Source organism: Rhinichthys klamathensis, unplaced genomic scaffold (assembly GCF_029890125.1).
Source record: "Rhinichthys klamathensis goyatoka isolate OS25496 unplaced genomic scaffold, OSU_Roscu_1.1 h1tg000523l_1, whole genome shotgun sequence".
Classification (NCBI taxonomy): domain Eukaryota; kingdom Metazoa; phylum Chordata; class Actinopteri; order Cypriniformes; family Leuciscidae; genus Rhinichthys; species Rhinichthys klamathensis.
In genome coordinates, this window is record NW_026607002.1 from 1,137,472 (window position 1) to 1,165,016 (window position 27,545).

General features: G+C 39.1%; 3 protein-coding genes across 3 annotated transcripts in view; all 3 read left to right on the plus strand.

Moving 5' to 3' along the window:
- Positions 1-27,545, plus strand: part of LOC130073045 (gastrula zinc finger protein XlCGF7.1-like) — a 471,752-nt gene that overhangs the window by 245,757 nt on the left and 198,450 nt on the right. The window lies entirely within an intron of this gene.
- LOC130073113 (gastrula zinc finger protein XlCGF8.2DB-like) lies at positions 4,245-6,945 on the plus strand. The gene is made up of 3 exons (XM_056238544.1): positions 4,245-4,604; positions 5,922-6,533; positions 6,844-6,945. The coding sequence occupies exons 1-3, from the start codon at positions 4,245-4,247 to the stop codon at positions 6,943-6,945; spliced, it is 1,074 nt and encodes a 357-aa protein (XP_056094519.1).
- LOC130073069 (gastrula zinc finger protein XlCGF7.1-like) lies at positions 20,409-25,856 on the plus strand. The gene is made up of 3 exons (XM_056238496.1): positions 20,409-20,625; positions 21,963-22,008; positions 24,885-25,856. Exons 1-3 carry the CDS (start codon positions 20,614-20,616, stop codon positions 25,700-25,702), a joined length of 876 nt encoding a protein of 291 aa, XP_056094471.1. The 5' UTR covers positions 20,409-20,613; the 3' UTR covers positions 25,703-25,856.

Below are 27,545 nucleotides of genomic sequence, written 5' to 3' on the forward strand. Positions count from 1 at the left end.
GGTGCACAGACCTCCATTTGGTATTCTGGTGGGTTGATAGGTGGTATGTCTGATGGAATTGACATAGGCTCATGCCTTTTTGCATCTGTATGCGTGTCCTCCAAATATCTCTCTAGCTCAATCCTAGATGTTTTTAAAGTGCCATTCTTCTCACTGGTGAATAACTTCTTTACGAATTTGAATGGGTCTTTATAGAAATTAGCCCTCGCACGTTCCTTCTTTTTGTAGCGTTTCCGTAGGCGCTCAGCTCTACGTAATGTTGCCAGCTTATCTTTTATGGCCCTTTGTAAGAGATTGAGTCCCTCCTTCTGACTTTGTTCTGCTCTTTTCCATTGCTTCCTCAGCTGTCTCCTTTCTCTAACTAACCCTTCAATTTTCTGCTGCCGTCTAGACATTCCAGGAGTAGTTTGTACTTTTTCCTTCCTTTTTTCCACACCAAACCTCTCACTTCCATATGCGTAAATGATGTCCCCAAAATTATCCAGCTTCTTTTCAACTCTACCAGTTAATCTTTCCAATGCAAAGCATAGATCTGTGTTTACCGTGTCCCATGCAGTTTTCTCACAAGCTCTTGGCCATCTAACTCCAGGCCTATGCCCGTTGAGGTTCTTTTCTCTCTTATGCTGGTTAGCCTGACCGGGTTCACAAGTATGAATATGTTCATCACTAACTGTGCAAGCCCTCCTTTCGTCAATGACAGGGGTGCTGATATCCTGCGAGCTGTGGTTTGCTTCCTGTCGCTGGATTTCATTCGACTGACTTGACTGACTTCGTAAGAAGTACTGATCAATGCGAGGCCCTTGTCCCTTCTCCCTCAAGCATTTCATTTTCCCTTGATGAACCTTCAAACCCCTGACCGTTGTCGCCTTGCTCCAGCCACAGACACAAACTTGGAGTTCAATGACTTTACTAACTGCAGATTTTGAACTAGTCTTACTCTCCATACTCATATCCGTTTCCATTCCTAAGTCGTTAACCATGTTGTCCAACATTGAGTCATCTTCCGCCCCCGCTCTCGCAGACTCTAGGGGTATTTTTCTCTTTAATTTCTCAGAAGCCTTGGGCGGGTGTCTCCAGCATCCTGTAAACACGGAGCTGGATACTGCCGACAAGGGTAGCTAACCCTTACCAGCCCCATTGGGGTCTCTTTCCTCCTGTCAGCTGTCTCTCCAGGCTGTCACAAGGTCTTTCCCTTGTTGCCAGCAGCACTATTCACCGCAGTCACTGAATGTATCCAGATCTTCATGATTTCCATTACACGAGAGTAGATGTTAAAACTTAATACTGATTTGTACTCGGCTTTCGCCAAGATAAGCAAAACTAAGACGTAGCTTTACGGTAAACTATGCTTCTCCATCTATTTACGCTTCTTTCCATATGGTGGTGTGACCCCCCTTCTGTCCGGTGTTAACGGCTGCAGTGTATTTGGCGCGTCAGCACACGCGACGGCTGCAACTACAGGACCAGCACGACAACCGTCTGGATTGAGCCGAGTAGGGGACATCTCTAGGGTCTTCAAGTGGGCACCTTCCGTCCTCAGTGTTTCGTCGACTAGCCCACGACACCTCAAGAGGGCTCGACAGTGACTCTGGCGTCCCAGTAAATACACAAAACAAAACAAAAATGTCTCTGCTGAAGCTCGTCAGGCCAAACGTGAATCGGATCGACTTAGGACGAAAAAACGATCAACATCGGGAGAGCGTTTGAATTATGGAGAGACCTCCGCTATTTTTACGGTGATAAATTACAAGTTTTCAGATATGCTGAAATAAATAATGGTAAACTGTAATGAAATAGCAAGGTAAACTACAACATATATGAGACATGAAATGAATACAAAAGACTGTTCCAGGATAACAAAAAGTAGGTGCTTTAGGATGTAACTTTTATTTTATGTACTAGATCTACTGTCTAACGTCACTCATCCCACTACTATCATATTGTTTATAATACACATTTCCAGACACGTTCAGTACAGTAATGTTACTTCCTACGATCTTACTGTTACACTGACATTGTTCAGTCTAGTCACTAACCGTTTTCGTTATCATATTATACATTCATCTATGTTGACACTGCTGATTGTGAAAGACACACGAATAGTTAGTGAAATGCCTTATGCTAGATAACACCACAAATGTTACGTTATCATGGTACGAGCATGGAGTATTAGTTCAACGTCAAGCTGATAAAAGTAGCCTATTATTGTAACGTTGCAGTGGGAGTTTACATGAGTTTCCAGCATCTTCAGCAGCTCTTTTGTTCGAGCACGCACAAGAGCACGAGTGCTCTTGTAAAAATTGGTTGCAATCTGAAACATCACCGATAGAGGCCTCTAAAAATACATATAGCCCCTTTAATCATTTTCATTGAACATATAGGAGGCATTTGTGAAACAATAGCAACAATAGTCTATCAAATATCATTCATATTACAAACAACTTGTTTTTAGTCCCGCTGTTTAGAGGTGATGCATTGAGAACATATTGAAGACTTTATTGGATTGAAATCACTCTCTGCACATTGTGTAAATGTGAGAAATAAAAATAACCAAAAACTTGTGATTTATTTAACTAAATAGATTTAATTTAGCTTACAATAGCTCAAGAGGTTTAACATTGTATTCAGCATTGTTAATGAACCAGTAGTAGTAAACAATTATTCTTTTGACTAAAAATGGCACCAGTTGTTTTTTATGTATATTTGAAGAGGCGATTCCTCTCATAATATGAACTCGACAAACACATCACTGAGAGAAGATGAAATTGCTTGAATGTGTTCTGTGTCAGTGATCATTCAGCAGTGAAACACTTGTTTTCCTGCTGCTAGTTATGAAATAAGGTTTACGGTCATCTAGGCTCTTACATTATATGGTTATATGCTATATTTTGACAAACAATTTAGTCCAAAAAAGTAATTAACTTGTTTTGAGCTTGAGTTATAACTTGTATAGTCCAGAAGTCCATAACTATAATGTATGGCGGAATAATAGCAAATGCTTGGGAGCACTTCGACTCGGCGCAGGATTATCATCATATCATCACTCCGGAGAGGGAGAGGATTTTTCAGGAGTGATGATATGATGATAATCCTGCGCCGAGTCGGAGTGCTCCCAAGCATTTGCTATTATTCCGCCATACATTATAGTTATCCACTTTACACTCTTAGAAAAGCGCAACGTTTTATTTTGTGTCACCATTCTTGGTCGAGTTGCACTACTTGTGTAACTGTATTTAAATAGGGAAACGTGGAGGTGTTTGGTCGCTTCTCTGCTTGGATCCTAATGAATGAACTGGGCTAAGCTAAGTGCTATCAAAGTGTCTCGCGCGCCAGAGCGATTGAGTGTACGCACTGAGACGAGAGAGGTATGCATCAACTCCTCTTAGTTAAGGGAATAACAGTTTAATATGAAAAAACGGTGGAGTATCCCTTTAAAGCGGAATTGTCATGCGCCAAGCAAATCCTCGCTGGTTAAAACATTAAAACAGCATGCTACTGGAAAAGTGTTCAAAAGCAGCGCATCCACTACAAATATTTCTATTTAAATTAATAATGAATAAATAATTAATTTAATAATTAATACATATTTTTATAAATACCAAATGTGTCCGTACGGTGTGCACATTTACGCCTAGTTTATTTTTTATAAATCACGATATGTGCGTGGAAAATTGCAGCGTTTATACATCTGGCCCCGGGACTTAGATGAAATATGAGATATTCTCATGAAAATGTTGCCAAGTTATTACTCATTATAACATTATAACTCATTCATTACATGTTGCCACAAGAACACATTAATATGCAAATTAAATAAATTGTATAGAATGGGACTACCCGTTTATGGTGATTTTACACATTGCATAAAGTAAAATAGTTTTTCAAATCATACTCTGTTATAAAAATGTATTGGTAAATGAAAAAAGAATGCCTATACATGTCTAATGTCATTTTATTTTCTTAATAACTGAGTCCTGGTGTACAGACAAAATATGAATAAACTATCTTTAAAAAAAATCTCCATTTGTTTCTTATGCTCCAAATAATCTACTGACAAAATAAACAACTAAAAAAACTAAAAAGTTCTGGTTCTCTGGAGGATATAACAATACATTTAAAACTAGATACTAATAGACTTGGTAGTAAACTAGATTTGTGCTAAATTAAGAATGAACGTTATCTCTTCTTCTCATTTGTCCTTTTTTTAATTGAATTATGGGAATTTAATGTTGTTTTTAGACCCGATGGAAGTGAATGAAGACAAACAGCAACAATTTCAAAAACCTCCTAATTTCACAAATGAAGATGGAAATGCAGTTGTTTCACAGACTGAAGAGAATTTCATACAGAAACAAGCTGGAAAATCTGGAGTCTCATTTTTATCCTGCTCTGAGTGTGGAATGTTTTACGTGCACAAATCAGACCTTAATAAACACATGAAATCTCACACTGGAGAAAATCTGTTCACATGCACTCAGTGTGGAAAGAGTTTCACACGTAAATCAACCCTTAACAGACACACGAGAGAACACACTGGAGAAAGGCCTTATACATGCTCTCAGTGTGGAAAGAGTTTCGTTCATAAAGGACACCTTAAAGGGGGGGTGAAACACTCAGTTTCACTCAATCTCATGTTCATCTTGAGTACCTATAGAGTAGTATTGCATCCTTCATATCTCCAAAAAGTCTTTAGTTTTATTATATTTATAAAAGAAAGATAGGCTGTACCGAGTCTTTCCGGAAAAACCCGAGCGGGTGGAGGCGTGCCGTGTGGGCGGAGCTAAATAATCACGACACGAGCGCGCGAAGCTTTTGCGTTGAGAGCGTCTGGAAGCTGTGATTGACATCCGAAAATAAACCATGGCTAACAATCAGATAGTAATCCCATGCAGAACAAGGATCTAAACAATACTAAGGGCTCGTTCATACAGAACGCGTTTTTGCTCACAAAAACGTGAGATGGGCAGCCAGTGAAATGGGTGAAAACCATAAGGTCTTGAGCGTTTTTTAAAAAAATAGAAATGATTTGAACTTGAGCGCAGTGTTTTTAGAACACCATGTCATGCGCGAGTTTTACAACATTTGTGTGTTGTAAACAGACAGACTCGTGGTTTATGAGGACATGATTTATTTTTACAATAAACAAACTGACACCTACAGTGGCCAGCTAAACAAATGTATTTAAACACACACACACCATACATCGCATGCTCCATAGATATTCATTAACTGTATGTGATCATGTTGTTTACTTGCTGTGCTTACACGCCGATAGTTAACAACTCACAGACATTTGAAGCAGTTTTACTCACCGCCTGCGGTTCCAACGCACGACCGTGAACCTTTATCGTTGGGACTGCTCCATCTTTAAGTATTAGGCGATCTGCAAATCCGGCGTTGAACTGGGCCTTGTTTATAAAACTATTACCGTCGAAATGAAGGGAACAAACAAAAACACTTGCACAACTCCGTTGCTGCTCTGGAAAAACAAAATCCATCCACAGGTCCCTTAACGCTGGGTTCTTTGGAAATTTGTGCAGTGTTGTCTTGCCCTGGCACCCAAAAACACACTTTTTTGGTGCCATTTTTTAATTGCAGCGCAGCGGAGCCCAGCGCTCTGATGGCCATAGGCGTACTCTCGCACGCACTAGGCTACAGATGCGCGCGCGCCCTTCCGGGAGAAGTCCCCTTAAGACCCGTATAAGGAAATTCCGGCCACTCTGACGTCACACACACCCGTATTCGAAAAAAACTTTCCGAAACTTGTGACAACCCGGAAGGAGTATTTTTGGAACAGAATTACTCCATCAAACTTACAACTTCATTTTTGAAACTTTGTCCATGTTTAGCATGGGAATCCAACTCTTTAACAGTGTAAAAAACTCACTATGCATGAAACAGCATTTCACCCCCCCTTTAAGATACACATGAGAGTTCACACTGGAGAAAAACCGTTCACATGCTCTCAGTGTGGAAAGAGTTTCAGTCGCAAAGTTCACCTAAATGGTCACATGTGGATTCACACTGGAGAAAGGCCTTATACATGCTCTCAGTGTGGAAAGAGTTTCAGTCAAAAAAGAAACCTAGAAGATCACATGAGGATTCACACTGGAGAAAAACCGTTCTCATGCTCTCAGTGTGGAAAGAGTTTTGTTTACAAAAACATTCTCAAAGAGCATCTGCTCTCTCACTCTGGAGGGAAGCCATTCAGCTGTGATCAGTGTGAGAAAACATTTGTTTATTTATCTAGCTTAAAAAAACACCTTAAAGTTCACACTGGTGTGAAGCCTCACGTTTGTTCTGTATGTGAAAAGAGTTTTTCGCGACTGGCGACTTTAAAAGTGCATGAGAGTATTCATACTGGTGTAAGACCTCATTTGTGCTCTGACTGTGGGAAGGCCTTTATTACATCAGGTGCATTAAAACAACACCAAAGAAATCACACTGGAGAGAAACCGCAGTGCTCTTCATGTGGGAAGAGTTTCACCCAATTATCTACTCTACAGAAACATAAGAAAAAGCATTGCCCGAAGGTGTCTAAGTGAGCAAAGTTCAGATTCATGACTTGTAAATAATTTGATATTCAGATCAAGCAAAAGGTGGAATTACGTTTTAATAGAGTCATTTAAAATTAGTATTGAAGTTTGATTGTTTGACAAGGGGAACCTTTAAGGAAGGTCAAAATGGTTGTGTATTGGATTCTAAAGGCCGGTTCACACCAAGGACGATAACTATAATGATAAAGATATAGTTCTAAAAATCTTTCTCATGTGATCGCAACAATGTGAAAATACTCCTGTGGGTGTCATCGCTTAAGCACTGCATGGTCATCTCATATCTCAGACAGCACCAACAGATCCAGATCCAGGGACATACTACACCTGCAGCAACTACAACAGAGCCTGCCGCTCCAAAATCTGCAAACCAACCACAGAGACTCCTTGACGCATATTCCAGACGGATGCTAACAATGGTCATCTCAGACAGATGGAACAAAAATAATAATTCAGAAAACTGTTTTGCCATAAAACGCTATGATTTATGAAAGAATGTGTTTTGTTTCTTTGTGTAGTTTAAAGGAGAACTCCGGCGCAAAATTTACCTTTGGTCTAATAAAACATTGGTACCTAGTCAACCGTTCTCTGAGATTTGTTTTCATGATAATCGAATGTAAAGAGTTTTATCTCTAAAAACTGTTTAGCGTATAACGCTAGTAATGGGGGCATATAATCATTAAAAAGAAATCGCTAGTTTATACCACTAACAATGCCCCCATTACTAGCGTTATACGCTAAACAGTTTTTAGAGATAAAACTCTTTACATTCGATTATCATGAAAACAAATCTCAGAGAACGGTTGACTAGGTACCAATGTTTTATTAGACCAAAGGTTCATTTTGCGCCGGAGTTCTCCTTTAAAGGTGCTATATGTAACTTTTCTTCTAAAATGAATCCTTTTTTTATTGCCTGTGTGTGAAGGGGTTGTAATCACACATTACAATGATCCACTTGTCGGGTTCTGCTATTCCCTCTGAAGGCCAGTATTCCTATTTCTGTGTGAAGGCTCCGGGTCGGATTTTCTGCGGAATCCTTTGGATGTGACGTGCATGCGCGCTCCCGAGCCTCTCTCCTTTTTTTTTTTTTTTTACTTGTTTTTATTGAGATCAAAAAGTGCAATTCACAACATACAAATGCAATATCCTGGATGTTACAATATACATAGATACATCCCTATGTCTATACATCCCTATACATCCCTATGTCCCTAAAGCCTTTATATAGTCCATAGAGAAAAAGGAAATGGATAGATATAGCCAGCATAAGCTTCACAGTATAGACAAGGTGTATGTACATTTAACATAGGTATCATGGAATATACATTTGGATGGGGGACCACTGGTCCATAAATAAATCCGTTTTCATCTGCAATGTTGCTGTAATTTGTTCCATATAGCAGGGTTCTACGCTAAGGTTTTTCCCAAGGAGCACATGTGCTCCTAAATGAAAAAATGTAGGAGCACACAAAGAAATTTTGGAGCGCAGTGAAAAACAGTAACAAGTAATAAACTATTTATTATATATACACTACGTGTGTGCTCCTTCTCTTTGTGTTCAACTATAGTGTGAAACCGTTGATTTGATGCAGAAGTATAAATCACACTTTACAATCACTTTAGTAAAACAGAACAAGGGGAACGTGTTGCTCTCAGGAGGAGGCTAGGAGCACATTGGCACACCTGTGCAGTGGACATCTGCATCTTTCCACTGCAGAGGCTCTTTCCACAACATGGAGGAGAAACTAGTTTAGAGTGTATTAGTATTTACTAGTATTAGTATCTACTGTAGATTTAGTCGACTAAAATCTTATTGTATTTCGTCGACTAAAACTAACACAATTCAGATGACTAAAATATGATGGGTTTAGTTCAATTGTAATGCATTAATTTAGAATTTCTCTAAAATGTCCAAACCCATATACTCCCAGAGAAAACATCTATTAACCTGTTAATATGAATGATTGTAAAGTTTGAACATGCAATACAGATACAGATTTAACTACTGTGACTTAAAAAAATATCTTAAAATTAAATAAAACCACTTTTCCTAAAGTAGAATAGTCTTCTTTTCAATGAATGTTCAAGTAACGAGCAGTGAATGCTATTATTTTTTTCTTTTGTTGCTTGATGACACAGACCGCATTAGGTTTATTACCCACTGTCACTTTAAGACATCGGATCATGTCCAGTGACTTGCGGATCCAATTGCACTGATGCACATCCGACACACTCAAAACTGTTTAAGACATAACCAACATAGTTTACGTGAATACTCTCCAAAATGGACATTACGACATAATGTTGTGTGTATTAGTCCATTCAGACACGAAAGAGAGCTCAGTTCAGTCCTCGCGCGCTGTGTGTGTGTGTGTGCAATTGTGCATGGCTGCGCGCTTCGGGTCGGGTGTGTGCGCAGAACACCGAACCAAATAGAGCTCTTTTTTTTGCGTCGTCACTCTTATTCAGATCTATGTGTCTGCTCTACTAATTCTCCCAGACATTTACATTTTTTAACGTTTGATGAGATGCAGCGCATGTCAACCCGTGTGCCGCTGTGTAGATCAGCACGTTACAGTACAAATATGCGCATCTACCACAAACGCAGGACATCAGTTCTTACTGGATCGTCACTATCTAACATTTTTGTCTATTTTTCTTTATTTGTTGACGAAAATGTCAATAGATTTTCGTCATAGTTTTTGTCAATCAAAACTAGTTTTTATTTAGTTATCGTCTTGTTTTCGATTATGGTAGGTAGTTACTCGCACACTGTGCTCGTAAATCTTTTTTCCGGTTCGCACGTATCGATTTTTAGGGGTATATGCGAGCAAAATGGTCGCACTGTAGAGCCCTGTATAGTACACTTCCTTCACCTTATTCTTCCATTGAGAGATTGTGGGGGGGCTGTGGTCTGTAATCTACAGTCAGGAGACTGTAATCTTTTTTTTTTTTTTTTTTGCAAGTACAAGCAGGATTTTCAAGAGATGAATATGATAATTAGTCCTGATTTTGTTCTCAAAAATTCCCAGAATAATAAAGGATGGGTCCAGTGGAATCTTAATACTCAAACACTTAGCAATTTCATCTTGTATGTCTTTCCAATAGTTCAATAATTTTGGACAATCCCAAAATATATGAGTGTGATCTCCCACAAGACCACAGCCCCTCCAACATTTGTCTGAAGTCCAACCAAACTTAGATGTGATAAAAGGGGTCCTAAATAACCTTACTTTTGTTTTCCACTCAAATTCTCTCAACATTGGACTACTTGATATTTTATGCCCCTCTTGAAACATTTGTTCCCATTCCTCATTTGTAATTATTATATTCATTTCTAGTTCCCATTTCTCCTTTATAACTTTTTGTATCCTCAGCAGCTTCTCTTTGTAATATTTTATAAAAGTGAGAGATATACACTCACCTAAAGGATTATTAGGAACACCTGTTCAATTTCTCATTAATGCAATTATCTAATCACATGGCAGTTGCTTCAATGCATTTAGGGGTGTGGTCCTGGTCAAGACAATCTCCTGAACTCCAAACTGAATGTCAGAATGGGAAAGAAAGGTGATTTAAGCAATTTTGAGCGTGGCATGGTTGTTGGTGCCAGACGGGCCGGTCTGAGTATTTCACAATCTGCTCAGTTACTGGGATTTTCACGCACAACCATTTCTAGGGTTTACAAAGAATGGTGTAAAAAGGGAAAAACATCCAGTATGCGGCAGTCCTGTGGGCGAAAATGCCTTGTTGATGCTAGAGGTCAGAGGAGAATGGGCCGACTGATTCAAGCTGATAGAAGAGCAACTTTGACTGAAATAACCACTCGTTACAACCGAGGTATGCAGCAAAGCATTTGTGAAGCCACAACACGCACAACCTTGAGGCGGATGGGCTACAACAGCAGAAGACCCCACCGGGTACCACTCATCTCCACTACAAATAGGAAAAAGAGGCTACAATTTGCAAGAGCTCACCAAAATTGGACAGTTGAAGACTGGAAAAATGTTGCCTGGTCTGATGAGTCTCTATTTCTGTTGAGACATTCAGATGGTAGAGTCAGAATTTGGCGTAAACAGAATGAGAACATGGATCCATCATTCCTTGTTACCACTGTGCAGGCTGCTGGTGGTGGTGTAATGGTGTGGGGGATGTTTTCTTGGCACACTTTAGGCCCCTTAGTGCCAATTGGGCATCGATTAAATGCCACGGCCTACCTGAGCATTGTTTCTGACCATGTCCATCCCTTTATGGCCACCATGTACCCATCCTCTGATGGCTACTTCCAGCAGGATAATGCACCATGTCACAAAGCTCGAATCATTTCAAATTGGTTTCTTGAACATGACAGTGAGTTCACTGTACTAAAATGGCCCCCACAGTCACCAGATCTCAACCCAATAGAGCATCTTTGGATGTGGTGGAACGGGAGCTTCGTGCCCTGGATGTGCATCCCACAAATCTCCATCAACTGCAAGATGCTATCCTATCAATAGGGGCCAACATTTCTAAAGAATGCTTTCAGCACCTTGTTGAATCAATGCCACGTAGAATTAAGGCAGTTCTGAAGGCGAAGGGGGGTCAAACACAATATTAGTATGGTGTTCCTAATAATCCTTTAGGTGAGTGTATTTAGTAGTTATCGTCCCTTTTGTTACTGATAGAAAAAACTGCTCAATGTCAGAAGGTGGCTTTTGTAAAGTATGCCAGTCCTTATGTTTATGTAAATAGTGTCTCAATTGTAAATATTTGAACAGGTCCTGGTTTGGGAGGTCATACATATGTTGTAGCTGCTGGAAAGACACTAGACCTCCGTCCTCAAACATTTGACCCAACAGAATCAACCCTTTTTCCATCCATGTGTCTTGGTTCACAAATGGAAGAGTATCAAGAAATATATTTTGACAGTTCCCTTGTTCCATCTTGTACCAGATTGCCTCTTCATCCCGGCAAACCCAAGTGACCATTGATCTAAGTCGTGGGCAGCCCAGTAGTAGTTTTTTTGTTGTAACTTACATACCTATACTAGCCTACTCTCACATTGCTTGTCACTTATGTTTGCAAAGTCCGGTAATGAATGCCTACTTCTCCGCTACACTTTATTGTCTCTTTACATGAATGCCCGCATGTCTGCGACGCTCAGTGTTCCCTCTACTGCTTCTTCGGATGCTGTAGTCCAGGCGTTGCGCAAAAGCTCTTCTCGACAGTTCTCACGCTCGTCCACCTTGACGTGTATTCCCATCTCGCCCAGAGTCGCTGCCGCTCTCGAGAGAGTAGGGAACGTCTTCACTCCTGTGTCCAAATAAATCTTCAGCTGTGCAGGAAAGGGGCGACACAGCTCTCACATTCTTCTGTTTGAGTTGCTTAATAACTTCACGAAGCTGTTTACGTTTCTTCTGAATGTCCGCCGTGTAGTCCTGATCAAAATACACCCTCTGACCCCGATAGGTGACGTCACGGCTTTTCCATGCTGCTCGTATTATTTGTTCTTTTACTTGGTAACTAGAGAATCTGACAATTATCGACCGCGGTGGTGCCGAGTCTTTAGGCTTCAAGGTTAGGGAGCGTGTGCCCTCTCCACACAGAGATCCATGTCCTCCGGTAGTTTGAGTGAAGTCTGTATCATGTCAGTTATAAAGGGAATCATGTAGTTTTTCTCCTCTCCCTCTTGTATCCCATAAATGCGCAGGTTATTACGCCTCGCTCTTGACTCAAGGTCCTCACACTTAGCTGAAAGTTTGGCTTCTCTTCCTAGCAAATAGCGCATCACACGATCATGACGGACTAGTTGGTCTTCCGCGTCTCACATTCACTGGTTGGTGTCGCCAATTTGCTGCTCAAGATTAGCCGTTCTCGAGTACATCTTTCAGGGACGTTTCCACCCTAGACAGCGTAGCTTTAGTGTTGTTAGAAGAGTCGTTGTGTTCCTGTCTCAAAGTGTTGTAACTCCGCGAGCACCTTCGCCATTTTGTCTTCGTTCACATCCATGGCCGCTTCAGCATGTTGACGTATTTCTTCTTTTTTTGTAGATTTACTCTTCTTGTCAGCTTCTTTTTTAAGTGTAGACATAATCGATTTTGTTTGACGATACTTTATAATGAGATATGGGTTACAAAATAGGGTTTCGGCTAGTTTTCAGGGCCTTTCCCCAGAGCAGTAAAATCAGGGTGCTTCTTCGCTCATGGCGTCACCGGAAGTCCCCTCTCCTTTTTATATACAGTCATGGACATGGAGTCTGATAACACCAAACAACGACCTGCCTCCAGCACAACACACACTCCAACACAAACTCCACATAAATATAAAAAACAAAACAAAACAATTATTTGCTGAAGCTCGTCAGGCCAAACGTGAATCGGATCGACTTAGGACGAAAACACGGATCAACATCGGCAGAGCGTTTGAATTATGGAGAGACCTCCCCTATTTTTATTGTGATAAATTACAAGTTTTCAGATATGCTGAAATAATGGTAAACTGTAATGAAATAGCAAGGTAAACTACAACATACATGAGACATGAAATGAATACAAAAGACTGTTCCAGGATAACAAAAAGTAGGTGCTTTAGGATGTAACTTTTATTTTATGTACTAGATCTACTGTCTAACGTCACTCATCCCACTACTATCATATTGTTTATAATACACATTTCCAGACACGTTCAGTACAGTAATGTTACTTCCTACGATCTTACTGTTTCAAGGAAATTGTTCAGTATAGTTCACTAACCGTTTTCGTTATCATATTATACACTCACCTTGGGGCGGCAGTGGCTCAGTGGTTCATGTGGGTTGTCTACAAACCGGAAGGTTGGTGGTTCAATCCTCGGTTCCACCTGACCAAGTGTCGAGGTGTCCATGAGCAAGACACCTAACCCCAGCTGCTCCCGACGAGCTGGATGGCGCCTTGCATGGCTGCCGTCGCCCGTCGGTGTGTGAATGGGTGAATGTGAGGCAAATGTAAAGCGCTTTGGTGGCCATTGGGTCTGTGAAAGCGCTATATAAATGCAGTCCATTTACCATTTACCTATTTTGACATTGCTGATTGTGAAAGATACACGAATAGTTAGTGAAATGCCTTATACTAGATAACACCACAAATGTAACGTTATCATGGTACGAGCATGGAGCATTAGTTCAACGTCAAGCTGATAAAAGTAGCCTATTATTGTAAGGTTTGTAACAACATTAGGAATTACATTAAATTAGCTCAAATGATATATAGGGAATTGTAATAATTAATCAGGAATATGATTAACATATCACAGATTACAGTTACATTAAATCATCGAAGCTGCAAATACACTCACCGGCCACTTTATTAGGTACCCCATGCTAGTAACGGGTTGGACCCCCTTTTGCCTTCAGAACTGCCTCAATTCTTCGTGGCATAGATTCAACAAGGTGCTGGAAGCATTCCTCAGGGAGTTTGGTCCATATTGACATGATGGCATCACACAGTTGCCGCAGATTTGTCGGCTGCACATCCATGATGCGAATCTCCCGTTCCACCACATCCCAAAGATGCTCTATTGGGTTGAGATCTGGTGACTGTGGAGGCCATTTTAGTACAGTGAACTCATTGTCATGTTCAAGAAACCAATTTGAAATGATTAGAGCTTTGTGACATGGTGGAAGTAGCCATCAGAGGATGGGTACATGGTGGCCATAAAGGGATGGACATGGTCAGAAACAATGCTCAGGTAGGCCGTGGCATTTAAACGATGCCCAATTGGCACTAAGGGGCCTAAAGTGTGCCAGGAAAACATCCCCCACACCATTACACCACCACCACCAGCCTGCACAGTGGTAACAAGGCATGATGGTTCCATGTTCTCATTCTGTTTACGCCAAATTCTGACTCTAACATCTGAATGTCTCAACAGAAATCGAGACTCATCAGACCAGGCAACATTTTTCCAGTCTTCAACTGTTCAATTTTGGTGAGCTCTTGCAAATTGTAGCCTCTTTTTCCTATTTGTAGTGGAGATGAGTGGTACCCGGTGGAGTCTTCTGCTGTTGTAGCCCATCCGCCTCAAGGTTGTGCGTGTTGTGGCTTCACAAATGCTTTGCTGCATACCTCGGTTGTAACGAGTGGTTATTTCAGTCACTGTTGCCCTTCTATCAGCTCGAACCAGTCTGGCCATTCTCCTCTGACCTCTGGCATCAACAAGGCATTTCCGTCCACAGAACTGCCGCTCACTGGATGTTTTTTCTTTTTCGGACCATTCTCTGTAAACCCTAGAGATGGTTGTGCGTGAAAATCCCAGTAGATTAGCAGTTTCTGAAATACTCAGACCAGCCCTTCTGGCACCAACAATCATGCCACGTTCAAAGTCACTCAAATCAACTTTCTTCCCCATACTGATGCTCGGTTTGAACTGCAGGAGATTGTCTTGACCATGTCTACATGCCTAAATGCACTGAGTTGCCGCCATGTGATTGGCTGCTTAGAAATTAAGTGTTAACGAGCAGTTGGACAGGTGTACCTAATAAAGTGGCCGGTGAGTGTAGACCGATTGTATACATGAATGATCACCACAATGAGTTATGGTTCGTCATTAATATATCAATAGTCTCATTACAGATTGATTATATGAGATGACTTTAAAGGAATTAATTTAGTTATCAAACGATCGGTCTGTCCAGCAAACGGCCGTAAGATTAACTTATCAATTTTCAACAAAAATTATCTCTTTCTTATAATTCACAAAAAAGCTATTTTATGGCCATGAAAAATCACCTTCTTGTTATTATAAAATTTAGGTTACTGAAATAGTAACGAATTGTAAAGCTTTGTAGCTAGATCAAACATTTCATTGACTTTGTACAAATGAGCATTTTAGACAGAAGCAATCAAGAATATGGTTTTAATAAAATGAAACTACGGATACAGAATTCTACATTTAAACCTGGGATACATGTATGTACAGTAAACAGTAAAACTAACGAGACAAATGAATAACAACGGGAGTGAGAGAGAGAGATTGAGGCCCTGTCCACACGGACACGGGTATTTTTATAACCGTGACTTTTTTTACGCGGTTCGGGCGTTCGTCCACACGAAAACGCACTGAAACCGAACATTTTTGAAAACCCCTGCCAGGGTGAGGATTTTCAGAAACGCCGGTTACAGTGTTGTCGTGTAGACAGTGAAACCGGGGTTTTTGCCTTGCGACGTCAGAGTGTGCGCCGTTATCAGCTGTGTTTGACATCAGATTTGCGCTTCTGATTGGCCAACGTGGCTTTACGGTTAAGGTTTATATCGCCGCCTGCTGGCATGGCATGCTCTTGATCGCGCTTGATTGCGTGTTTTTACGTTTTCATGTAGACGGAGACCGAGCATGTGTGGACGGGATTTTTTTTAAAAACGCTGTAGGAAAAACTCCGGTTATAAAAATACCCGTGTCCGTGTGGACATGGCCTGAGTGAGAGAGTGAGAGGGAGAGAGAGCGAGAGAGTAAGAGGATAAGAAAGTGAAACTAAAGGTCAGGATTAGAGATTGCAGTACGGCATAAACCACAGACAAAATGAACCTTGAGAGACACAAAGATCAAATCCCCTGAATGGGGTAAACAGATCTTAAAGCATTTAGATCGATAGGAGTTACGATACTTGCATGATTCTTCGAGTGGCTGAGAACGAAAGCGTGTGTGTGTGTCTCTGTCCTCGTGTCACGCGTTCACGTGGTCTTTCAGAGCGAGGGAGCGCGTTAGTTTGAATGTGCTTTGAGGTGCAGTTGCTGGTTGGTTCAAAGAGTCTCTTTAAAGTTGAAGTTGCCGATTACGTTGATTTCACTGAAACTGAATGTAGGAAAGTCCGAAGACGAAAATAAAGAAAGATTAAAGAAAAAGGAGAAACATGGCGTAAAGCTCCCTAAGGAGCCATGGAACCGGAAACCTCTCACAGGGAAAAAGCTCTCTATAGGAACTTCCTGGGGTCAGTCTTCCAGTTTCCAGCATGTTGTGTGATGCTTTCTCCGGTGTGTTGAAAGTCTCAGTGTGGCCGGTACCATGAGTGCTCGCTCTTTTGTTCGAGCACGCGCAAGAGCGCTCTTGTAAAAATTGGTTGCAATCTGAAACATCACCGATAGAGGCCGCTAAAAAATACATATAGCCCCTTTAATCATTTTCATTGTACATATAGGAGGCATTTGTGAAACAATATCAACAATAGTCTATCAAATATCATTCATATTACAAACAACTTGTTTTTAGTCACGCTGTTTAGAGGTGATGCATTGAGAACATATTGAAGACTTTATTGGATTGAAATCACTCTCTGCACATTGTGTAAATGTGAGAAATAAAAATAACCAAGAACTTGTGATTTATTTAACTAAATAGATTTAATTTAGCTTACAATAGCTCAAGAGGTTTAACATTGTATTCAGCATTGTTAATGAACCAGTAGTAGTAAACAATTATTCTTTTGACTAAAAATGGCACCAGTTGTTTTTTATGTATATTTGAAGAGGCGATTAATCTCATAATATGAACTCGACAAACACATCACTGAGAGAAGATGAAATTGCTTGAATGTGTTCTGTGTCTGTGATCATTCAGCAGTGAAACTTTTCCACCTGCTAGTTATGAAATAAGGTTTACGGTCATTTAGGCTCTTACATTATATAGTTATATGCAGAGGTGGAAAGTAACGAATTACATTTACTCGCGTTACGTAATTAGTTTTTTTGTGTACTTCTACTTTTTTAAGTAGTTTTTAAAATCTGTACTTTTACTTTTACTTAAGTACGTTTTGTTTGAAGTGTTGTACTTCGCTACATTTGAAATCATATCCGTTACTGAGTAAAAAATAATAATACAAGGGAGAGGAAAAAAAAATCACACTCCGGAAACTACTGCATTGGTTGAAGGGCGGGAGAACAAACGCGCAAGAAAGGTGACGCAGAACCAGATGAAGCTGAAAGCGAAGCGCTCTCGTATTCTTATGAAGCGAATTATGGCCCGTATGAAAATACTTTGTAGGAAAAAAACGTGGTTGTCCTCGAGGATAGATATCCAATTTGCAAAAAATGTGGACGCAAAGTGGCTGCAAAAGGAGGATACATAGGACACCATCTCTCCTGCAGATAAAGGTATGTCCCGATTATAACTTAAGGCCGAATGACTTACGTGATGCAGAGGGAATCCCGGAATCCAGTCATGAAAATGGAATTATTAATGCAGATGTCACGTAAAACACGCAAAATAATGGATGGACGAATACGTGGAAAGTAGAACTGTGCAATAAATCCAATCGCGACATGGTCTGTGAATATTTAAGCACAAAAATACTGCATGTAAATATATAACGTTAACCCTATTTGTTCTGCTGAGCTGCGCCGCTTTGTCTACTACATTCTCAAGTACGCGTGACGTTCATGGTGTTTTCAGCGTCTCACAAACAATTTGAGGACATGAATACATGAACATTTCCAGAGCTGCTCTGAGAGAACGCCTAATGGGCATTTTCATAATTTTATTTGAGAAAAACTAGGCCTGTAGCGGCGCGTCGATGACGTCGACGCTTCGACGTCAAAAATTCGTCGACGTCATATTTTTTTGTCGACGCTTCTTTATTTATTTATGTATTTATTTTTTTGCACCGTTCCCGGCGGTACAGCTCGCCACACACACGTGGGAGACCGAAACATTGCAGAATCGAGGACGAAACAGCAACCTCTTCACAGAATTCACAACAAAGCCATGCAAAAGTCCCAACAAAAGAAAAAGTCCTAAAAAACCCAGCTCGCACTAAATCATCGAAGGTATGGGAATGCTTCAAATTTAGTCCCAAACGTAATGGTGTCGTTATTTGCGCTCTTTGTCAAATGGAGTTGACATCCCAAGTCTCCCGCATAGTGATAGCGGCTCCCTGATGACCGCAAATTAGTTAAAATCTCCCGGAATCTAGAGCTCGCGAGCTCCAAACCGTGTAGCGCGCGCAGCGAGGGAGAGAGCGAGAGACCTTGCGCGTGTGTGTGTGCAAATGTGCGTGTGTGCCTTATGAAGCGCATGTAAACCCCACCCCCGTCAACAAAACCGAAAAATCAGTCCGGATGTTTTTTATGAGCACTGAAAACATTAAAATGAGCACCACATCCAAGTGTGATAGGGCTTATTTGAGTAGCCTACCAAACATTTTACAGTGTAGATACTCTGTAAGAACCAGATCAAAATTGTTGTGCATTGAATGTGCACTCCTGCAATTTCCATGTTACAAAAAAGAATCGTTCAATTAGTCGTTAGATTAGTCGACTAATCGATAAAATATTCGACAGACTAATCGTTTAATTAATAATCGTTTACCCCAGCCCTACTTGTCAAATACACTTTGAAACACTTTTTTTTTTTTACACTTTTGGTCTTCACTACAACCCGTCAAAATAAAAGTTCGGTTTTAGGAGAAATTATGACAGAAATATATGACTATTGTAGGCATACAATAGAACGTAGCCTACTTCTCAAAATAATAATGATAACAACAATAATAATACATTTTATATAAACATTATTTAAAGGAATATATTTTTTGTCCATGGTTTAATTTAGTAAATCTGTTTTTGCAGCGCTTCCCCGAAAAATAAAAGGACACAAGTTTAAATTTACATTTGATTACCACCGTTTGTTAGTTGTTAATCTAATTCATTATCAATTATCGAATTTAATTGATTAGACATGTTTTATTGAAATTTAATAAACAAAACAAACAAATGGTTTCAAGTTTGTTATAATTAAAAGCATTTGTTCAACCAAAAAACCTCGTTTTCATTAATTTAACTGTCATTTTAACTGATGATAATAATAATAACCATAATTTAATAATACAGTTTATTTATTTAATAATTGATTAATACTGTAAACCGTGATATTTTCTGAGACGTTATCATACTGTGAAAATCTCATACCATTACAACCCTACACGGGAGAGTCCCCCATCCCACCCCCGCTGTTTAAAAAGTAACTCAGTAACTTTTACTCTGAGTAAATATTAAATAAGCTACTTTTTACTTTTACTTGAGTAGATTTTTAGACCTGTAATTTTACTTGTACTTAAGTAAAATTTCATTGAAGTAGTAGTACTTTTACTTGAGTAGAATATTTGATTACTCTTTCCACCTCTGGTTATATGCTATATTTTGACAAACAATTTAGTCCAAAAAAGTAATTAACTTGTTTTGAGCTTGAGTTATAACTTGAAGCCTATAAAATTAATTCAAAATTCTGACTCCAGAAGGTGAATACAAATTACAATTCAATTCAATTACAAGTGTAAAACTTTATCCCAAATCAAATATATTTGGGGAAATAAATAGTGTTTGTATAATCTTAAACAAGATAATAGATTTTATATTGGTTGTTTTGTATCTAATGAAGTTTAGATAGTTTATAGATTGTTTCCCGCCAGTAGAGGCGCTTGAGCAACCGAAGCAATGACACACATCCGAGTCTAGGAGAAGAAGAGAAGTGAGCGAGGGAAGGGAACATAAACATGAGAAGTGGAACACAGCCGTTCATTCTGCTCTAAATCTGCTGTTTTACAGACTGTGAGTACATTCATTTTATCATTTATTAGGAGAAATCTAAATCCGAACGACTAAACGAGTCCGTTCATAGTTAATCACTCAGAAATGAATCGAAATGAACCGACTGATGTTGTTCATTACGCTCGTGAAACAAACTTGTTACTGACTGTTTTTCACATTACAATTTTTGAAGATTGAGTTGTTTTTATTTTTATTTAATGAAGCCTGATAAACAGTTTTAATGCATGTAAATGTTATCTAATGTAAGAGCAACATAAAAACCAGCTAGAGTTGAATTGTTATAGTTTGATCAAAACACTTAAAGCTGAATAATCTCGAGTGATTGTAAGTGTGATGATCATCTGCTAAATGAGCAACAACGACCACAATTCACTCCTTCAGTCAGTGAAGCTCCCACAGCCGTTCATGAGAGTTTAAATGCTGGGGAATATTCACATCTTCCCACAGGAGAAGAAGAAGCAAGCAGGAGGAATTACTCCAGGAGAAACTACGGACATACTATTGTAAAGATGGAGATTAAGGTAGAACCCTGCAGAATAAAAGATGAAGATACAGAGGAACAAATAGGTTGGTGTTTTCCTTCATTCTCGTTGACTTATGTGGAACTTAAAAGACCAATTCACACAGACAGACGCAGATCCACGCAGAGAGTCACCAGATTACGGATGTCACCATACCAAAAACTAGTAGTCTGTTGTACTGATACCACCATGGTAAAAAAAAAAAGAACAACATACTTACAATACTTAAATATTAACTCCTTTATATGTTTTTATATATGTATACATATTTTAAAAGAAATGACAATAAACTCACCAAAATGTTTGGTCACTCACTCAGTGTATTTGTTTTTTTTTATTAGGTAATTTGTTGCAATAATCAGTAATAAAACAACGATTAAACACATTGGAAGCAGTAGCATAAATAAAAACAATAGAATAAAGATAATTAAGCAATGCTGTATATTTTCTTCAGGTATATAGGTCTCACAGTAGTATTCAAGTAAAAATACCACATAAATTGAATATCATATTAAATTACTCTGCATAATCATAACTGTATCATTTAAATATGAATCCTTATTTAAGCTATTAATCCTTATTTAAGATATTCTTTGGTTGTTTGATTATCATTATTAACACAGGCAGCCAATAGACAGCAGTTTTTAAAGGCTGCTGTCACTTAAGACCTAATGAATGGGGACATGCTTTTACACATGCTTTTCACATTCACATAATTGACACAAATATTCACCAAGACGGGCATTTTGACATAACTATGTGTGTATTTGAACGTTTATGTGTAATAAGCCACGAAAATCTGACACTCGTGAGAGACGGCTATGTGTGTGGGTGTTGGTTGAGCACTGACTGAAGAGGGCGCGCGAGTACACTCAAAGTTTATAGTTTAAAATCGCTTGAATTTATAAATTGGCCTGATATAAAGCACTAAAGTCTTGTATTGTACCGTGCAGCTTGCTTGCAGAGCAAAATCAATGTGAATAAATGGATGTGAAGACATTTGCGCATTTTGAGAGGGCGAAAGAGAAGACTTGACGAGCCGCTTGCGCTGGTTTCTGTGACTAAAACTGCGATCAAACCTTCATTAATAATTCCAAACATGAATCTCGTGAATTAAAAACATGAATTAATAAATGCACATACACAGTTCTATGTGATAATTTTTTTTTTTTTTTTTGAAAACCTGTAGTATTTTCGAATTACCGCGCTTTACACCCTCATATCCCCCTGGGATGAGAGATTTATGAATTCAAAAATAATTTCACATTTCTTCTAAATAAATGACCCATTTTAAATACACATTCATCATTCTTACAGAGGTGAAGTATCCCTTTAAGGAAGAACCCTGCAGAATAAAAGATGAAGATACAGAGGAACAAATAGGTTGGTGTTTTCCTTCATTCTCTTTAATGACTGATGAGGAACATTAAGATGAAAACTCACATATCCTCTTGAGATCCAGGCTTCGACTTTTGAGTCTGGTTTTCCTGTAAAGAGCACATTCAGGGCTTTTCAGAGATACCACATGTTTAGGTTTCACCATTACAACTCCTTCTCTTTGGCTTTAAAATCGATCGACTGAATGATCAAATCTATAAACCCCAGTTATGGCGTTATTTCCCTATCAAATGTCGAGAGCACATTATTGTAGCGCGAAAGTACATTAATATAATGCGCGAGCGTGAATCTCTCTGCTCGCGCGCGGGAACTGGCGCACTCTCAGATACACGCTGCTCTTGTAAGAATTTTCTCTCTGGGCTCACTCAGAGAACATGCCTGCACTTTAAACGTGTTCAGTGCAATCGCGAATCTCTCCTCTTCGCTTAAAGTAAGCGTTTATGTGCTTAGACTGTGTCCCGTGCGTTCGCGCATGCCTTTACTCTTCTCTTCGATTTCTTTCTCTTTGCTCTTGGCATAAACGCTGTCAAAACGGCAACAACCAATCAGAAATTGCTATTCCATATGTTATGTAGGGTTTTTTCCCCTTTTTTCTGCTGTTCTGTAAAGCACTTTGGCCAGCCAGTGGCTGTTGTAAAAATGAGCTATATACATTAAATGAACTTTAACTAATAATCCTTGTCCTTGTGTTCCCATTGTCTCTTGTCTTTGTTCCCTGTACCATTGGTGATTCTATGTTTAGTCCAAGTTTATGTTCAAGTTAATTTAATATTGTCACTTCAACCCAAATCGGTTTATTGGAATAAACTATACTTGGGTTCAATTCATCTCGACTTCAGTGGACTACATTACACATATTATAGACATGATTCATGGGTCTTTTTAAAATTATCTTTCTAGATCTTTTTGTCTTAATTTTAAAATCTGAAAGTTCTTGTTTTAAGTTCTTCATATAGGCCTATTATATAGGCTACCTTGTTATATAAAAAACATTAAGAAAGGTTTTAATAATTATTAAAACCTTTCTTAATGTTTTTTTATTGAATGAAACGTTTTTCATTTTCTTAGAAAAACATTAATAGAACGTTTATATAAAGGGAGAATTGAATGTTCTAACGTTATTATAACCAGGAAATAACGTTAACAACGTCTAAAAAACTGGACGTTTTGAACGTTCCTATAACATTCAGAAATAACGTTTTTATAACTTAATGGGAACGTTATGAAAACGTTCTTATAACCTAAAATTGTTTGCTGGGGAAGAGGAGAGATTCGCGATTGCACTGAACACGTTTTAAGTGCATGCATATTCTCTGAGCGAGCCCAGAGAGAGAATTCTTACAAGAGAAGTGTATCTAAAAACGCGCGCCCAGTTTCTCGAGAGAGATTCGCGCTCGGCACATTATATTCCGCGCGCGAGCAGAGAGATTCGCGCTCGCGCATTATATTAAGGTACTTTCGCGCTACAATAATACGCTCTCGACATTTTACGGAAATAACGCCATACCAGTCAGCTGAAGATTGTGCGTACATGCGTCTCCTCCCGCCCCAGACTGATCTCATGAAATAGCGTATGTATGACACGCCAATTCGTATTTCCATTTTTGGCGTGCTATCAACACGCATAATCGCTTTTCAGCGTGTTTATCAACGCCGTTGACTTAACGTTACATTACTGTATATATAAATATATGACCTACCCCAACCCCGTCCCTACCCGTCACTGGGGTTAATACCATTTATGAGTCTTAAGCCCCGTACACACCGGGACGAATATCGGCGCGCGTTATTCGTCAGCGTTTTTCAACGCGTTTTTCGTGTTCACACCCAAGCGATTTTTGCTGACGTTGAGCCGAGTGAACATGCAAATTCATTCCCTGACATTAGATGGCGCTTAATGTAAAACAGAAATAGTCCTAGTTTCTAGTCGCTGTCGCGTTTGTCATATAGTTCTTTATGTTCCGAAACCAACGAGACCAGCAGCTCTACATTCATCTTGCCTTGCATCTTCCTCGTCTTATTTCTTCCCGGCAGTGTAGACCATAGATATGCATAATAAAGGCCATTGGCCAGCAGCGCGGACGAGACATCTAGCCTTTATTATGGATATCTATGGTGTACTGTAGACGCTACTTGGCGCATCTTCTTCGCCGTTACGCATTTGTGCTCGGCAAGACCGTTCTGTGTTTGAGCGCCCCCAAGTTGTGTTTTACTGTAACTTCAGAAGCTCCAGACACGTGAGCAAAAGCGCCAATCTCATTGGTCGGATAGTTTTTGACGCGGTGTTTTGCAAATTGCAGCGTTTATACATCTGGCCCCAGGACTTAGATAAAATGAGATATTCTCATGAAAATGTTGCCATGTTATTACTCATTATAACAGTATAACTCATTCATTACATGTTGCCACAAGAACACATTAATATGCAAATTAAATAAATTGTATAGAATGGGACTACCCGTTTATGGTGATTTTACACATTGCATAAAGTAAAATAGTTTTTCAAATCATACTCTGTTATAAAAATGTATTGGTAAATTAAAAAAGAATGCCTATACATGTCTAATGTCATTTTATTTTCTTAATAACTGAGTCCTGGTGTACAGACAAAATATGAATAAACTATCTTTAAAAAAAAAATCTCCATTTGTTTCTTATGCTCCAAATAATCTACTGACAAAATAAACAACAAAAAAAACGAGAAAGTTCTGGTTCTCCTGAGGATATAACAATACATTTAAAACTAGATACTAGTAGACTCGGTAGTAAACTAGATTTGTGCTAAATTAAGAATGAACATTATTTCTTCTTCTCATTTGTTCTTTTTTAATTGAATTATGGGAATTTAATGTTGTTTTTAGACCCGATGGAAGTGAATGAAGACAAACAGCAACAATTTCAAAAACCTCATTATTTCACAAATGAAGATGGAAATGCAGTGATTTCACAGACTGAAGAGAATTTCACACAGAAACAAGCTGGAAAATCTGGAGTCAAAGGATCTTTCACCTGCTCTGAGTGTGGAATGTTTTACTTGCACAAATCACTCTTTAAGAGACACATGAGAATTCACACTGGAGAAAAACCGTTCTTCTGTTTTGAGTGTGGAAAGAGTTTCATAGATAAATCAGGCCTTAACCGACACATGAGATCTCACACTGGAGAAAAGCTGTTGTCATGCACTCAGTGTGGAAAGAGATTCAATCGCACAGGACACCTAAGATATCACATGAAAATTCACACTGGAGAAAGGCCGTATACATGCTCTCAGTGTGGAAAGAGTTTTGTTTACAAAAACATTCTCAAAGATCATTTGCTCTCTCACTCTGGATTGAGATCATTCAGCTGTGATCAGTGTGATAAAACATTTGTTTATTTGTCTAACTTAAAAGAACACCTTAAAGTTCACACTGGTGTGAAGCCTCACGTTTGTTCTTTTTGTGGAAAGAGTTTTTCGCGACTGGCGACTTTAAAAGTGCATGAGAGTATTCATACTGGTGTGAGACCTCATTTGTGCTCTGACTGTGGGAAGGCCTTTATTACATCAGGTGCATTAAAACAACACCAAAGAAATCACACTGGAGAGAAACCGCAGTGCTCTTCATGTGAGAAGAGTTTCACCAGTTTATCTACTCTAAAGATACATAAGAAAAACCATTGCCCGAAGGTGTCTAAGTGAGGAAAGTTTATGTTCTGATAATCGCTTTCAGGTGAATAGTTTAATTTTATCAGGGTTTCTATGCAATATGGTCAAGTATGAAATTTGATTTTAGTGATTTCTGAGTCTGGACAAGTATATAAGGAAACCTGTTTCCCTCTATTCCTAAATAAATGTATCATACAAGCAGCGTGTTTTCTTTCTCTCTCTTTTTTTGATTGCAGCAGCCAAAAGGTCTGTGCTTGAGGGGATCTTTTATATGTTTAATGTATCAGTGTTACAAATTCAAGGTGCATAATGCATTTACATTAAAGGAATAGTTCCCCAAAATTGAAAATTAAGGAGAACATGTCTAGTTCTAGAGATGCTTAAAGTTTGAGGGGGGATGCCATTCCAGTTCAAATTGTAAAAAAAAAAAACACTTTAAAAAAAAGCCTAGGAAAGCGATACGAATTCAGCGCAAAAAATATATAGGCCTGTATAATAATTTTCAAAAAGCATCTCCTTATTCTATGGTTGGTTGTGCAATCAACTTTCATTGCAGCCAATAGACATGCTTCTCTATCGGTGCACGTCACAGAACCGATCATCACAGCAAACCACTTCAGGTAAATGAACTGTGATAAACCGAGATTATGGCCGAAAATCAAGAAACAATGTCCAATTTCCATACTATCCATCCTTAATAGTATGTGAGATTAAAATGTGTCCCAGGCAGTATCGTCAACTGTATCTTCAAAAAACTGTGTTCCTTTTTAGAAAGAAATGATATCTGCGAGGTTTTTACACATGATTTGCTCTTATCTGATCGCGGTTGTATCTCTCTATTAGTGTAACTCGATCTTAGTGCTGCATTTGATACCATTGACCACAACATTCTTTTGAATAGACTCGAAAATTATGTCGGCATTAGTGGAATTGCATTAGCATGGTTTAGATCATACTTATCTGACCGTTATCAGTTTGTTGCAGTAAATTAAGAGATGTCTTATCGATCACAAGTTCAGTATGGTGTACCACAAGGCTCAGTACTAGGACCATTACTGTTCACCATTACTGCTACCCTTAAGAGATATAATTTAGAAAGCATGGCATTAGTTTTCACTGTTATGCTGATGAAACTCAGCTCTATATTTCTTCGCGCCCTGACGAAACTTACCAATTCACAAAATTAACAGAATGCATAGCTGATATAAAACATTGGATGACTAGTAACTTTCTACTACTTAATTCTGAAAAAGCAGAGATTCTAATTATGGTACAAAAAACTTCCTCACACTATAACCCAGAAAACTGTCTAACACTTGATGGCTGCTCTGTCAAGTCTTCGTCGTCGGTTAGGAACCTGGGTGTGATCTTTGATAGCAATCTTTCATTTGAAAGTCACGTGAATTAGTATCTGTAAAACCGCATTTTTCCATCTTAAAAATTTATCTAAATTACGTCATGCTCTCATTGACCGATGCGGAACAGTTAGTTCATGACATCAAGGCTAGATTATTGTAATGCTCTACTGGGTGGTTGCCCTGCACGCCTAAGAAACAAACTACAGCTGGTCCAAAACGCAGCAGCTCGAGTTCTTACCAAAACCAGGAAGTATGACCATATTAGCCCGGTTCTGTCAACACTGCATTGGCTCCCTATTAAACATTGAATACATTTTAAAATATTACCGATTACTTACAAAGCACTAAATGGTTTAGCTCCCCAGTACTTGAGTGAGCTTTTAAAACATTATAGTCCTTCACGCCTATTGCGATCTCAAAATTCCGGCCAGTTGATAATACCTAGAATATCAAAATCGACTGCTGGCGGTAGATCCTTTTCCTATTTAGCACTAAAACTTTAGAACAGTCTTCCTAAC